Below are 16,093 nucleotides of genomic sequence, written 5' to 3' on the forward strand. Positions count from 1 at the left end.
CAAAACACTCCCTGCAAGAGAAGGTTCCAAACACCTAAAGTGACATTAAAGACACATTCCCTGCCCCCCTCCCCCCACCAATGCTGCTTTAAAAGAAGAATTATGGGGTTAGGGCTTTTCTCCATAGTTCTCCTAAGGGTCATGGGAGGACACAAACAAGCGTCTTCCCGTCACTATAGCTCGCGGTATACTGAGACGCCGCAGCCGGGACGGATCCCGACATTACTGTCTGGATCCACCCAGCTGCGTTAGTGACAGCTGGCTCTGCCTATCTAGAGGTAGAGCCAGTTGTACCCGCCCCCTCCCCTGTCCGTTCCGCAAGTCAACGCTGGAGGATCGGACACGGGAGGGGGGGATCCCTGCAGGGAGCTGTGAGCGACAGTCCCGGCTCTCTGCAGGGACAGGATCGAGAAGTGAGCAACGCTATGTGTTCGCTCACTTCCCGATATATTGAGCCGACCTGTGATAGTTTCATTGTCACAGGTCGGCTAGAACCATGAGGCCGAGTGATTTTCACTCGCCTCATAGTTCTCCTTTAAGGACTTACCTTAAATGATGCCTCTTGATCTGATCATTATCTTCTTTCCAGTAGTTTTCAGGAGTTCCTCCAGTGCTGGTGCCGGTCTCTGATCCAGTGCTGACTGCGGTGTCTTCTGTGTCCCATGGTATCTGTGCGGGTGCACGCTGCCAGGCTGCCTCCATTGACTTACCAGTGTCTCTCCTCTTCTCTCCCCCCCCCCCCCCCCCCGAAGATCTCTACTGCGCATGCGCCCGCCCCATCATTCTTCACAGCCGCTCGAGAATCTTCAGATCTTCGGACGCGAGCGGCGGAGACCGAGGTAAGTGATAACCTATGTGGTAACTTTTTTTTAATGTTTTTGCATATAAAGTATCTACTAGCTTGCTAGCAGTAGATGCAAAAAAAAAAGTTTTATTCTACTTTAACTCTCTAGTGGGCACTCTGCTGTCTTTAGGCACGTAGGGTCTTTAGCATGACAATGACAGGATTGTTAGATGACTGCCCCCTACCCCACCATTGGCTAAGGTTCAAAGTGCCAGCCCAGGGATCATTGAGCACAGCAGATGACCAGGCATCTGAAACACATGAAAGTGTATCAAATGTGAATATTCTGCTGGAGGCTGTATGACCAAAAATTAATCTAGCCCCCTTCCGGGGAAGTAGGTATTCAGAGGATTTTATTGCAGGTAGCATTTTAGGACAAGGTCACTTTAAGCAAATTAAACAGCGGTAAGGTATAAAGAGCGCCATATACACAAGATCTGCCTGTTACTCTAATTAGCAATCTCAGATTACAATTCACTCCTCCTAACCCAACCATCTTTCTCAAAGAAAAGTAACTAAGCAAATACAAGGATACAGGAATTATCTAGGCTGTGCCAAGCTGCCCGAGTCCACACTGCCCACCCACCAACACACTGAAGAAAAGCTAATAAAAACGCAGTGGGTACTTATGATTTCATGACCTAATTTTATAAATGTTTTAGTATACAAATCCTAAGTACCTTTTTCTATAGCAACTAGAAAGCGCTCTCCAGGCCCATTCAGGTGACTGGCGCTGCAAAAACACAATGCAAAACATACTAATGCTCAGAGTGCCTCCCCTAGCTGCAATGGCATTAGCTGCCAGCTTGTACCACAGAACCCTTTTGGCTGAGTGTCTCTTCAATGCCCCTTGAGCTTGTAGCGGCCATGTCTAGGTCACCAGCCAGAGACAGATATGTTATCACGCTTGTGCCTTGCATTTGGTAATAACTGGGAGGCGAGAAGTAGGCAGACTGGCCCTATAACAAAAATCCAAACACCTGGTCTATTCACAGAACCGTATCTTGTTCACCACACTAAAGCCACATACTTCCTTCTGCCCACTGTATATTCTGTACAAAAAGATCTTCGTTAGCAGAGAGGCTCAAGAGTGGGGTGCTGGATATACAGTACATGAGTATGTTAGATGCTGGGGACAGAGTGGTCATGGGTCTCTCAACCTTCCACTTACGTTGTAAAATGGAGAAAGGGCTTGTGGGGAGCAGCTGGTTGCTTCTTTGGTGATCCTGAGACACAACTCACATCAAATATTGACACTGGATTCTCATCTTCACTATCATCCAAAAGAAATCTCACATCATCTGGGAAGAAAAAGCAATAAAGCTCAGTCACCCTCACCAATACAAAACACATTAAAGTAGAACTCCAAGCAGGAAATTAATCCTATGGGTGGTATACACATATGCAAAGTGTTCTGCCAATGTGCTTGTAATTGTGTTCAGCCAATCTTATAACCGAGACCCCACCTCTGCCAGACAGCTAGGTTCTTAACCTCAACTCCAGCGGCAGCATAGCTTCATCCAAGAAACCTCCCCAAACTGCTGACTGGACAAGGAAGGCACAGAAGCAAATTGAGTGATGCTTGCTCTCTTCTACTGTCCACGTGTGTGCTCTGAGTCCTACTTTCTAGGCCATAATAGGAGGATACAAAGGCAAAATTTGCTTAAAACGTCTTGAATTTAAAACACAAATAACCTTTAGTAAACTCAGCTCATCGTATGAGGAGTTCTTCTTTAAACACATTTTTATATTTTGCCTTCTTCAGTAAAAATACTGGTAAAATACTAAAGTTGAAGGCTTCTATATACCTGTAGAAGCCTCCAAGTCCCCATCCTTAAACCCCAAAATGTTTTGACAGGCAAAGCTACAACACTGCCTCTAGGGTATTACAAGCACAGCAGTGGGGCTTTTATGGCTACTGCGGGAACCTCTGGATGCCTGCACTTTTATGCCATGACAGAGTTGCTGTAGCAATTTCCCACCAACATTCTGCAGATTAACTTTTAGATTGTAAGCTCTCAGGGGCAGGGCCCTCCTTACCATCTTGTCTTGAATTGTATTGCGACTGTAATGTCTTCCTTATATTGTAAAGCGCTGCGCAACTATTGGCGCCATATAAATCCTGTATAATAATAATAAACAAAAACCCCCCGTTTAATGCAGGGGAGGCATTACCCACCCCCTTTGAAAGCTAGCAAACAACAGTCCGCATGGATGTTAGAATGGACTGTCACTAACAGCTAAAGTCTCCAGTAATGATCAGGAACCAATCACAGCGGTTTACAATCTTGTGATCACTAGGTTAGCTATCACATAGTGGCCACATGCAGGCTGGTGGTTTATTTACTGTCCCTCTGTTTGATACTGTAATTATCAGATACAATTTTTGGAACATCATGTTCATATCAGGGCTTAGGACATGACAGAACCCTCGGATGGAAGGCAAGGAATTGGTCTCTGAAACTAAGAGCAGTGAATAGCACTCAGCCCCATAGGGAAAGAAATCCAGGAAGCCTCCAAACTGACACGAGGTCAGGGTTTAATGCTACAGATTGGAATGTGAAACGTGCATCTAGAGATGTCAGGAATGTTTAATATAAACACTTCTGTGTTTATTGGCGTCTTTTTTTCGGCCAAGAGACTAGACATGTGAATTGTTCAAGACGCTGAGCTTTCAGAGGGGAGTTATATTTGCAAACTTGCATCTATGCAATACCATAACAGAAAGTTCTGAAGCTTACACAGGCTATCCCCCCTTCAGTCTATCATGAATGCTGCTGCTAGACTCATCCACCTAACCAGCCACTCAGTGTCTGCAACCCCCCTCTGCCAATCCCTGTACTGGCTTCCATCCTCCACCCCCCTCTGCCAATCCCTGCACTGGATTCCATCCCTACACCCCTCTGCCAATCCCAGCACTGGATTCCATCACTACCCCCTCTGCCAATCCCAGCACGGGCTTCCAAAAGATAAAATTCAAAATATTAACAAAAACTTACAAAGCCATCCACAACTCCGCCCCCGGCTATATCTCAAATCTTGTCTCAAATTATCACCCTAACCGTCCCCTCCGCTCTTCCAACGACCTCCTTCTTTCCAGCTCCCTTGTCCACTCCTCCCATACTCGCCTCCAGGACTTCTCTAGAGTCTATCCCATCCTCTGGAACCCTTTACCCCAACCTGTCCGTCTATCTCCCTTCTGACTGCCTTTAGGCGATCCCTAAAGACTCATCTCTTCAGGGAAGCCTATCCCACCTCAACCTAACCACTCAACCATCACGTTCTCCACCCACACAGCAACCTCCTCATGTATCACTTGTCCCTCACACTTAGATTGTAAGCCGTCAGGGGCAGGGCCCTCCTTACCATCTTGTCTGGAATTGTATTGTGATTTTAATGTCTTCCCTATATTGTAAAGCGCTGTGCAAACTGTTGGCGCCATATAAATCCTGTATAATAATAAAAATAATAATAACATCAAAGCAGAAGACAACATTAATGCCATTTACCATCCTTCCTGTGGTCTCTGCTGAACTCAGAGTGAGGAAACACATTGTGTAAGACACGGAGCACATCACAGAACGTCCTCTGCAATAGCGGCCTGATAACCGGGGACAAGGCCTGACCTGGAGACATCACAGCACGTTGAGAAGCAGGCACAATGTTTTTCATTGCATGGAAAAAGTCCTGGGCACCAAGAACAACTGAAGAGATGTCCAGCTGCAGCTTTTGACTGCTGGCATAGATCTGAGGGTAGCGCCGTCGAAGGGCAATCAAGGCAGCCTCAGTGCAAAGTGCTTTAATGTCAGCTCCACAGTAGCCTGGCTCAACAAAGAGAGAAGGGGAGAGTTAGAACATTACATTGGGAATGAAGGCTTTAAGATGCATTAACACATTCCAGCAAAATAGAAAACTTTAGCCCAGGTATTCATACACAAACATTACATGTATTTTAAAGCAGAGTATTTTTAAGTTACAGCCCTTTCATATAGGCAATCCTATCAGGCCCACCTGTCAGTTTTTCTGGCGGATCCTAATGGAAGCCCCATGTTAATCTATGGGCACCTCTGATCTAAATGGACGTGCGTCCGTTAGCATCCTGTTAGCCAACACTCCATCCAGGTCCGAAAAACCAAACGGAACAGGGTTCTGTTTTGGCGGATCTCTTCGTGGTGGATCAGGGGTAATCTGGTGTACACTGACACATTTCCATTCACATCCAACTACCAATAGACCAAAATGGGCCCAGTAATTTCAGTTTTTTCCTCCATCGCAAGACCAGAGACAAAAACTGGACAGACACAGGTGTCTCAACGTCTACATCTATTCCAAACTGTTCCGATCAGTAGCGGCTCCGTGTACAGATCCCCTGCAGATTGGAACTGAATGCGCCCATGTGAAAGGGGCATTAAATTATGCCTGCACAATGCAATGAGCAAAACAAAAATGTAACTATTGCCACTACAGGGATCCCTATGGTTACAGTTACATAGTATTTGAGGCTGAAAAAAACACAGGTCCATCAACCTTTGTGTGTGCATGTCTCTTGTGCGTGCATAGGTGTATAGAGTCCATGTGTGGTCTAGTATTTAAGTGTACCTATACCCCTGTATGTTACGGTCTCTTATGGTGGAATCTAATTGATTTGCTGATACCACTGCTTGTGGCAGAGAGTTCCAAAATTCAACCACTCTGACTGAAAAATAGCTGGTTACTTCGCATAGAACAAATAAGCGTACAGTTTTACTGGACTAAAAACTATGCAATTTATGTAATAAACAGACCCCTGTGTGTCTTGTGGCTTTTCCAGAATGTCTCTCACCTGCTATGCAGGCACAGTGCAGCACCTGAGAATCTCTGACAGGGGTCTCAAAGCACTGACCAGCAAACCGGTACCATGCAGCCTGCAGCCGGATGAGAAGTCAGGCACGCAGTCATGGACCGTGTACCTGACTTGGGGTGGAGCTACACAGTCTGCATCTCTGTTGGATGCAGGCTACAAAGCTGCTCCTGGCGGGGCCGACACTCGGTAAATTTTTCGGCTGGCGCTCCGACAGCCTGCACTGAGTGCCAGCCGAAAAGGAGGGATTAGCAAGGTCTGCACCAGCCAAACCACTTGCAAGTAGTAGATGCCAAAAAAAAAGGTTTAATTCTATTTTAAGTGAACCTGTTGCTTTGTGCTGCCTGGGTATAGCACAGGTGCCCTTGCACATGAACATGTGATGGGTGATATACATCTGACCACCAGTGTTAGATTTTAGAAATTTGATCTGAGTTCTTCCCACTTAGTCAAAAACAGTTTTTGAGCCCAAAAAGTCAGAGCGCCCTACAGAAAGATCCTGGCAACTCTGCTAAAGAGTTTCACAAGACCACACACATCCTAGAAAAACACACCGAACGAGAACAGATTTTGATGCCTGCTTTTCCCATTAGCTGCACTTCTAAAACTGTTATAGACTTTGGATCGGGCTTTCAGTACACTAAAATCTTCTATTCAATAAATAAGCCCCCCAAAAAAAGAAGTAAAATGTAAGTTTGGGCAATGATGGAAAACAAAACAAAGAAAACAACCAAGGGACTTTAGACCATGCTCTGGCTACCAAAGCATATTGGATATTGCGGTTTAGTAATGAGCCTGGGCTTGGTGCAAACCACCAATTTGCCGTAGCCTGCACAAAACTGAATCCCCCCCTTTCAAGCCCAATCAGTGGCGGCAGGAGCATTCCACTGCCAACAGTTATACATCACAATGGGTTGGGGAATGTCCCCGCTACAACTGCCACTACTCACTGGGTTGGGAGGAGGGGGTAGCATTCACAGTGACCCATTTATACCTCCCTGACACAGAATACAAAGCTGTAATTAAAGCCGAATATCGGTGTAAAGTAGCAGCTTAGCGGGAGGTATATAGATTATGGCCACTACTAACCTCAGGCTTTGGAATCCTGCCGGAGTTCTGAGCTATTCCATGAAGCTGCAAACTCTTTACACCGAGTCCCAGACACCTAATCATCTCAACTCTGCCAAAATTGCTAGACACCCCAATTCTCTCCCGGAATGCAGTACTTGACATATGTGCCTCCCATTCCCAAGCTCCCCCCTCCCCAAAGTCATGTCAGCTACTGTATTACCACCTCCTGCTTCAGAGGTGATGGGTCCTGAAAAGTTAAGGCACAAGTCTTCTATCAACCTAAATCTCCTTTACCAGGCAACATAGTAAAATGACATTTAATACTCAAACTCACCAACACATTTTTCTGCTAGTTCCTCGAGGAACCCGTCAGACAATTTGGGATTCCAGTCCCTGGTATGTATTTGTAAAATGTGCTTTCTTGCCTAGAAAAGAAATAAAAGAACTCTGTTTGAATATATGGAAAAAAGAGACACATTAGAATGGTCACAAGTGTCAAAGCATTAAGAAAAAAAAAGTAGGTTCTGACTTGTTTGAGTGAAAATTTTACACGGGAAGGCTGTGCTACAACTTACACAAACCATCACTGAAAAAACACATCTAATTCTTCTACCCAAAATCTTTACAACATTAGGTGTATTACTACATTAAATGGTGGTCTTTAAGTGCTTGCTCACACCCCGTCTCCTAAGCTGCGCTGATCTGCTCCCTCCAGCCAGGCCCCAGCGATGAAATGTCCCTCGGCTTCCTCATGTCCAATGCACTGTATAGAATGTGATGACCCCCCCAGGCCTTTAGACCGCCGGAGCAGAGGGGAAGCAAGGCTGCAGGGACTAGCCAGCTCCGAGGTTCAGGTATATCTGTTATAGTCATCAAGATGAATACAAGCACCTCAAGTGGACCTTTCCCCATATCTTTAAAATAACAAAAACACCATTCGAAATGTTCAGTAATAACAATCTACAAGCACATACTTCTAGATAATTGCCGGCTTTGTATTCTTTGCATTCCTTATTTCTCTTTTCTTTCCCAGTCTTCTCAGTGGCCATGTTTACTAAGGGCAGATTACTAGATCTCCTAGTACTTCCTGCATTTCTGGCACATGTGACTAGGACATGTGACCATGCACATCATCTCAGCGGAGGAAAAGGCCTTTCCGCGAGATCTTATGAGAGTACAGATGAGATTTCCCAGCAATGATCGGCTGCTGACAAGGCAATCCCAGTGTGCATTGCTTTGCCAAACTGGTCATTTTTAGCGTAAAGGTCAGCTTTAACCCTTGCAGTGGGGCTACCCCCTGCATTGCAAGGGGTAAGATTATTCAGGCGTGGAGTTCTTTAATTTGGGCTTAATTGCAAACTACAACTCCTCAGGGGTAATCTCATTAGTCAGGGACTGGGGGCAACTCAGAATCAGACTCTGTGGCCAATGGCTCGGAAATTGCTATGGTGGTGGACACGTTCGATAAAGAATGTGCAGGAGAAGGCACAGGAGCATGCGAGATCACAGTCTGCAAAAAACTAAGTCATTTGGGCCATGAAGCTTTGCATGGCTGTAGTAAGGATCTCTGTAGTATTAACAGAACAGGACTACAGGCTGCAGACAATGGCACAGTCATACCCTCTCCAAGCAGCCCCAGAGCAGTTAGACTGTGAGCTAGTGGCACCCAAACGGCATACCCATTCCCCACTCCCCTAGAGTCAGACATGCTGTGAATGCATAGGGAAAAGACTAAGTATAGGCATATCAGCATACCAGGCAGGACCTTAGGTACATCTGGTAGAATATGAGGGTCAGATGGCCATAGGTGACCAAAGTAACTGTCTGTGGGCAACAGGAACAGATTTAAGATTGAAGTTCCATGTGGCTCTTGCAAGCAGGAGCTGAGACTGGGAGATGCTTCCTAAATCCTGTATGGCGATCAAGGGAGCATGGGGTGCATGTGACACTCCACACAGCAGGTGACATCAGCACCAAATAGCACAATGTGTAACCCCTTCTGTGCTAGAAACCAACTGGAACAAGAAATAAAGTCACCCAGCAACCTATATAAAAGAGGCAGCTCCAGGTTTGGCCCGACCGCCCTACTCCAAAGTGAGTCTATAAAGACAGGACAAGAGTTGAGGCAATGCCAAGGGCTCTGGACCTGGACTGCACTCCATAGCTAACTTTTACCAGAACAGAGTCTAGACAGCACGCCACGTGGAACCCAGTTTCCAGGGGTCACTACCAGTACAGAGTATAGAAAGCACCCCACATGTAAACCAGTTTCCAGGGATCACTACCAGTACAGAGTATAGAAAGCACCCCACATGTAAACCAGTTTCCAGGGGTCACTACCAGTACAGAGTCTAGAAAGCACCCCACATGTAAAAAAGTTTCCAGGGATCACTACCAGTACAGAGTTTAGAAAGCACCCCACATGGAACTCAGTTTCCAGAGGTCACTATCAGGCTATCTCCGCAACATCCAGTCCAGCAGGGTCTAGACCCAATGCTCTAAAGGCCATGCTGGGGTTGACCACGCTGGATCTCCGAGAGGTTCTAGCAGCAAATAGAAAATACAAGTCTTGACTAAAGAAAGAAAAAAACAATGAAAAAAAGAGCTAGGAAAAATGGGTTAGTCTTAACACATCAGAGCTAAAGAAAAAGCATCAATCCTCCCAGGACACTAGCAAAAATGCACGCTGGTAGTAGGAAGGATTATCCTGTGTTGGCCTACGGTTTTTGTTCATCAGCGATGAATTTTCCTATAGGCGGCGGAATAACCTGAAGGTTTTATGCCTTCGTGTCCCTCAAACCAGAAAGAACATGTTTTTTTACAGTTATTTGAGTCTGAGGAGAGAAGTGCTACAATAACATAATTGTTCTATTAAGGGAGCTACGGTGTTTTTAAAATAGCTGAAATGATTAGAGAGCTAAAGCACTCCATCTGCAATGTATGCTTAGAATGCCATTAAAAGGTTCTTTTTTTGTTCTGTACATAGCAAGCGCACAATATCAACAACAAGCAAATCAGATAATACTGCACCAATGAAGTTACCTTCTGATCAGGTAAACTGAAAAGAAATTCCCTGTCAAAGCGACCAGGTCTCCTGAGTGCTGGATCTATTGAATCAAGTCGGTTGGTAGCACCAATTACTATGATTTCACCTCGATTATCCAACCCATCCATGAGTGCAAGCAGAGTGGAGACTATAGAGCTGTGGTGGGGAAAAAATAAAAAAGCATTTGATACAGAGAATCACAAAATCACAGTAAATGTCCTATAACATTACTTCTGTATAGGATCTATACAGGAAACCTGCCCTGCCAGAGATCTAGAGCAGGGGTAGCCAAACTCTGGCCCTCCAGCTGTGATGGAACTACAAATCCCTTGAGGCATAGCAAGATTCTCACAGCCACAACTCCCGGAGAGAGATGCATCATGGGATTTGTAGTTTCACCACAGCTGGAGGGCCGGAGTTTGGCTAAGGGGGCTGACATTGATGAACCTCAACCTGAAAATACTAGTTGTTTGGCTGTCATGCTGGGCCAGTGGCTTTAGGGATTCAGTAGTAATAAAAAGGAGAAACCTCTAATTCAGCATGACGGCCAGGCAACTAGCATTTTAGGAGGCAGCTTCCTACCTTCTCTGTACAGGTTTTCTCCAGGTAGAGAGAATTGGGAAATTCTGCTCCTTCCCAGGGTGGAAACACACACAATAGGCACAACGGGGCGGATACACTTGAGTGCATGCTCACCCTCAAAGTGAGTTGAAAAAGAATGAGATGAAACAAAAGGAAAATTCAAAATGCAAAGAAAACCCAATCATGTGTAAGGGGAACTGAAACAGGATTTTTGCTTGCGCATGATTGGATGAACGGATGACTCCTTCAGTAAATCAGGGTCATAGTGTCTATGCAAAAGCTCAGGTACAACTCCTTTATGTCAGGGGTAGCCAAACTGGCCCTCCAGCTGTGGTGAAAATACAAATCCCATGATGGACCTCTCTCCGGGAGTCGTGGCTGTGAGAATCTTGCAATGCCTCATGGGATTTGTAGTTCCACCACAGCTGGAGGGCCGGAGTTTTGCGACCCCTGCTTTAGGTGCTCAATGCATGCCACCACTTCCACAACCATAAATAAAGTGCATTTAAAACATTTCTGTTTAAGATTTGCATAGGGCTTAGAACCCCTGACAGGTTTCTATTGCCGATTGTGTCCCTGCTGGGGAAATTCACACTCTCTCTCTATTTGTCCTGGTGACCATTGTCACTGGGGCTGAAAGTTAAGGAAAACTCAAACCATTGAGATGTTAGCATAACAGGAAAATCTTCCCAACAGGGACACTTGTTCAATTGACAACTCACTTCCTGTCGGGTCTACAGAACAGGAAGTAAAGTAAATCTCTTGAACCGCATTATAGATGAAGAAAAAAAAAGAAAAAAATTGACGGGGTATTAACCATTCCCGACTTCATCCAAAATGAAAAATACAAAATGGTTTAAACTTGGACGACTAATGAATGCCATTTGAAATTTTTGTTGGCTCTCTCACTGTACAGAGGTAGGGTTAAAACAAACCATAAAAAAAGTGTAGCCCCGATTAACCGATACCCCCCAATTCGCAGTGAAATTATTGGTGGTCGTGGTTTAACAGGAAGTCGATGTTTGCATTTACCTGCAGCTGCCCATGTGTCTGGATCTACTGAACTTTGTGTCATGCAGATTTCACTGGAGAAATGAATCGTTTCATCATATTTTAGAGATTGAATTATACAAATTTATGGAGGGTTCACCTTAAAGGGATATTAAAGTCAAAAGGATTTTGAGCTATTTGGAATGCTGATTAAACCCCTTACAATGGACGCTGCTTCTTGATGTTTAAAGTTTTATTTTCCTGTAGAATCAGCTGGTCTCCTGAGCACTGGTCCTGATACCCGCTTTTAGAGGGATTTGATCTTTTGCCATATGTGCTCCAAGATGGAGACTCTCATAGTTTAGAGTTAGGACCGCACTATATAGAGGTGCCTTGACCTCTGTGCGGCTTTCACATGTTCTGCAGAAGACGTGTATCCAAACCTCTGTTTTTAACCTTAGCGGTGAGACAAGTTTTTTTGCATGCTGGCTGGCGAGGGTGCTGGGAAAACATTTTGCTGTTTGTACTATATTAGGCCCTTCCATGTGCACCTTGCTGTAAAGCTGGTAACAAATTGATGAGTGCATTTGCCATTTGTTTTGCTCGTTTTTAGAGAGAGACTCCTTTTTCAAGCATCTAGAAGAACCAGTCAGGTATCTACTACTCAGTGTCCTTACGGAGGAGATTGCACATCATCTCCTGTCCTGATGTCACAAGTGTATGTGAGAAGAAATCCCACCTTTTGTCATTGGATCAGACTGGTGTCCACTTTTGGAGATTTCTCCTCACTTGTTGTCTCTGCCACCCCCCACATTTGAAAGGTTTCCACCTTATATAAAGATTGGGAGGGCAGTAAAAGTGTAAGTAGGTAGTAGAGTTACACAAGTAAGGAAAATTGAAAAAACACTGAGCTTACCTATGGATCTGATCCTGCCTGCTAGAGCGAACTGGAGCCAGACCATCTATTTCATCAAAAAATATTATAGAAGGCCTCATCACATACGCCTGCAATCAAAGGAAACAAAAATTACTACATGGCAAAAACATCTGTAGGAACACAGCCTAAAATATTGTAGACATCAGATCTTCCAGGATGTCATCTGATCTTGAGCCGCACGTGCCATCAATGACCACATCATGCATCCAGAGTGTTTTACCAATGAAATCATCACTCCACTGACTGAGAATGTACAGAGGCTAGAAGAGAGAGAGGACCAATGGACAGAGATCCAAGTTTGTACGCGTCTCTCCTTCTTTGAAACATACAAAGCTATTTCCACCTGCATAGAGTGTACAGGAAATGTGTTCCAGATGCATCTCAGGACAAGGGGATCTTATTCACCTTCTAGAAATACTCTAAACTAGTACTATACAGACAAGAGGTTTTCATTACCAGTATTCAAGCATGTCGCCTACAATTTTCTGAACCAAAGATGGGACTCCTGGGCAATTTGGGCCACGCCTGTAATGACCCTCACCTCAAATTAGCAGTGAGCAGAACCTTATATTTGGCCAGGAAAACACCAGCACAGATCCTCCCAATCTCGCACATAATAAAAGTGGATAGAAAAGGTTAACACTTACGTTACACCTCAAAATCTCAACCTAAAAACTTGCAGACATAGCTCTCAAAAAAATATGAAAAGATCTAATGTGGAAGGTTGGAAGGCTCTGCTATTGCGGTACCAGCTTTAGTAATGGACACCAAAGTGGTTTCACCCCTCAGGGAAGAGAATAACCACAGATGGAATCATCTTGATGCAATACTCGACAGTGATTTTTCTTTGCTTATTTGTTGCTAAACCTAAACAGTATGATCTTTATATTATTGCAGTAGTGGATTACTGTTATGTTTCTGTACCATTTATTATGCTTTTGGATAAGGATGCAACCAACTAAAAATCGATACAAATCAATGAGAATAGTTGTTGACCATTCTCATTATCGATTAGTTGGCTGGATCCCCTAGCTTTCCTCCACGCTGAGAGGAGAGCACAGCAAGTAGTGTGCGGGTGCAATGGCCAGCCTGCTATTGGCTATTGCAATCTGAAATGGCCAATAGCAGGTTGGCTATTGCAACCAAATACCTGCTGTATTTACATTCAGCTGCGATCTGCAGAATCTTGCCACTGGCAGCTGTCATTCCAGGGCTGAAGCTATTCGAGCGCCATGTGCTTACAATACAATTATTAAAACAAAATTATAAAAAGAGGGGGGGGTGAGTCACTTGGTTTCAGCCTGACAAATTCTGCTGTGGGAGGTGCGTTGCAGTGCCAATGGCACCCCAAACGTGCCTCCCACCTACAGTGTGAGCGCCCGCACGGTACTGCAACGCCGTGCATTCCAGTGGAGTGCGATGGCAAAAAATTGTGCATGCAGTTTTATTCTGAAGTAAACTTTGTTTGTTACACTCTATTTGCGTATTTTATTTTAAATTAAGGACGATATTTAATTTTTTTATGTGATTAATCGGGAGGGGAAAAAAAATCGGCCAACTAATCGATTATGAAAATAATCTTTAGTTGCAGCCCTACTTTTGGAAATCTATGATAAAAATATTAAGAGGAAAAATACCAAGACTTGATGATGTGCTGAACCAACTCGCACCGCAAATCCAAGAAACAATGTTTATACTACCCAGAAAACACTTAGTATTGGAGATCACTGAACATTAAAACTCCACTCTGTTTACCACAGATAAGCCCAAATGCTAAATTCTCACAAATCTTTAACAGTCTAATATCTTAAAAGTCTGGGAAACAAGAGGAAAACAGAGCGCCTCCATAGTGTAAAAGTTTATTTGATTGGTACAACACGCAACTGAAATTGTACTTACACAAAAGCCAATGATCGCAAGCATAAAAGAAACTATGAAATATAAAATCTCCAGCAGGGGAAGTCTGAGGGGATCTCCAAATCAGCGTCCTCTGCTCCCGTGAGTTTAAAATGGTCTACGCATTTAAGGGGCACGCCCCCTTCATCAGAACCTCCATCTTAAAAGTCTGTTTCATTCTTCTTCAAAATTCCCAGCTTATAAAGCTACTAGTTGCTGACCGTGCAGAGCCGCGCTGCAGCCAGGAAAGATCCCAACATTGTTGAGATCCACCACGCTGTCAGATTGACACTTGGCTCTACCTCTCCAGCTGTGCCCGCCGCCGCCACCCCTTTTTTATCCCTCTAGTGAGCACTGGAGGGGGGAATCGATGCGGGGAGTGATGACTGACAGTCACAGCTCTCTGCCGGGAGAAGACCGTGAGCTGAGTGATCAGCGGTTCGTGATCTCTCAATCTATAGAGCTGGCATATGACATCTGCAGTGTCACACACTGGCTCTAAGTATTGGGAAAAGTACATTTTACTCTAATACTTCCCCATTAAATTAAAACATTGGCTGGTGATCCTGCCCTGTAGATCCTTGTTCAATCATTTTCTATTACAGAGGTGACAAAGTTCTATCCCAGTCTAACTTCTTTCTTGTGTTTTATCATTTTCCATGCTCAAGTGCAGACTATTGGTGGCCATGCCGATCATGTTTACTGCACTGGTATCGCCCTCTGCGGCCACCATCTAGAAGGCTGCACTGAGTATGGTGCTGCAGTGAGTGCATAAAGGAAGTAATTTAAAAGGAGAAGATAAAACAGAAGTGAGATGCAGCATAATGAAAAAAATACAAAAACCTATATACACCATGCTTTAGCAAACTAAATGTCATTCAGAGTCTAAATCTATTTTAACTTGAGCTTATGCAATGCATAGTTTCCAAACAGACTTGTCACACTATCTTAGGTCATCACTGCCGCTTCCATCTCAAACTGAAAAGTGTATATCAGGGCAGGCGGCGGATTGAAAGAGGGCAGGGATCTAAACATATACTGGAATTTTGATGAGCTCAGGGCCATTGGAGGAGGAATCCAGCATCCAAATGCATTTGGAAAGCAAAATGTAGAAAACAAAAACCAGGAAGGAAATTCTAGATCTACTCAGAAGGCAGCAATGTATTCTCAGTTCGAGAAAATGCAAGATTGTCACATTGGACTGGAGGGTACCTTTCATAACCTACCGAGTTTCCCCGAAAATAAGACACTGTCTTATTTTATTTTTTTTAAAAGACACTAGGTCTTATTTTCGGGGGGATGTCTTACCTGGCTGCTGCTGTCAAGCTCTCCGCTCCGATGCAAACAGGTGGGCATGTGGGTGGGCGCGGTCGTGTGGGCGGTCGGGCTGGCGGTCGGGGAGGGAATGAGCTGCGGCCGCTCTTAACATGTAAAAATCAATTACATGTGCAGCTACCCCGGGAGTAAGATCTAGCGCTATCTTCAGGGATTTCTGTAATATAAGACCTCCCCCGAACTAGGTCTTATTTTCGGGGTAGGTCTTATATTACAGAAATCCCAGAAGATAGAGCTAGGTCTTACTTTCGGGGTAGGTCTTACTTTCGGGGAAACACGGTATTTCCATAATCAGCCTTTGCAGCGGATTCTTGGGATAACAATAGCAAACTTCCCAAAAACGATCTTCTATCGCTCCTCATATTCCCTGTATAATTCCTATGATCTGTTTAGTTGGATAAAATGTGAAATCATTGAAAAAAATAAAAAAACTACATGTGAGGTCACAAATACCCCACTGGTGACCTCACAAGTAGTTTTTATTTTGTTATCTGTTTTTTAGCTGAATAGGAGGGTAGTCTCTGGTGCAGCATGCAATTTCCCGTCTCTCTC

General features: G+C 44.4%; 1 protein-coding gene across 1 annotated transcript in view; it reads right to left on the reverse strand.

Annotated features, from left to right (window-relative positions):
• Positions 1 to 16,093, reverse strand: part of ATAD2B (ATPase family, AAA domain containing 2B) — a 121,450-nt gene that overhangs the window by 69,100 nt on the left and 36,257 nt on the right. Inside the window, exons 11-15 of the mRNA XM_018575355.1 lie at positions 12,290 to 12,378; positions 9,798 to 9,957; positions 7,090 to 7,180; positions 4,354 to 4,665; positions 2,016 to 2,145 (exon numbers count right to left, since the gene is read on the reverse strand). Of these exons, the coding sequence (XP_018430857.1) occupies positions 2,016 to 2,145; positions 4,354 to 4,665; positions 7,090 to 7,180; positions 9,798 to 9,957; positions 12,290 to 12,378 (782 nt within the window). The remainder of the gene's footprint in view (positions 1 to 2,015; positions 2,146 to 4,353; positions 4,666 to 7,089; positions 7,181 to 9,797; positions 9,958 to 12,289; positions 12,379 to 16,093) is intronic.

The sequence above is a fragment of the Nanorana parkeri genome, unplaced genomic scaffold (assembly GCF_000935625.1).
Source record: "Nanorana parkeri isolate BGI_ZX_2015 unplaced genomic scaffold, ASM93562v1 scaffold53, whole genome shotgun sequence".
NCBI classification, from domain to species: Eukaryota; Metazoa; Chordata; class Amphibia; order Anura; family Dicroglossidae; genus Nanorana; species Nanorana parkeri.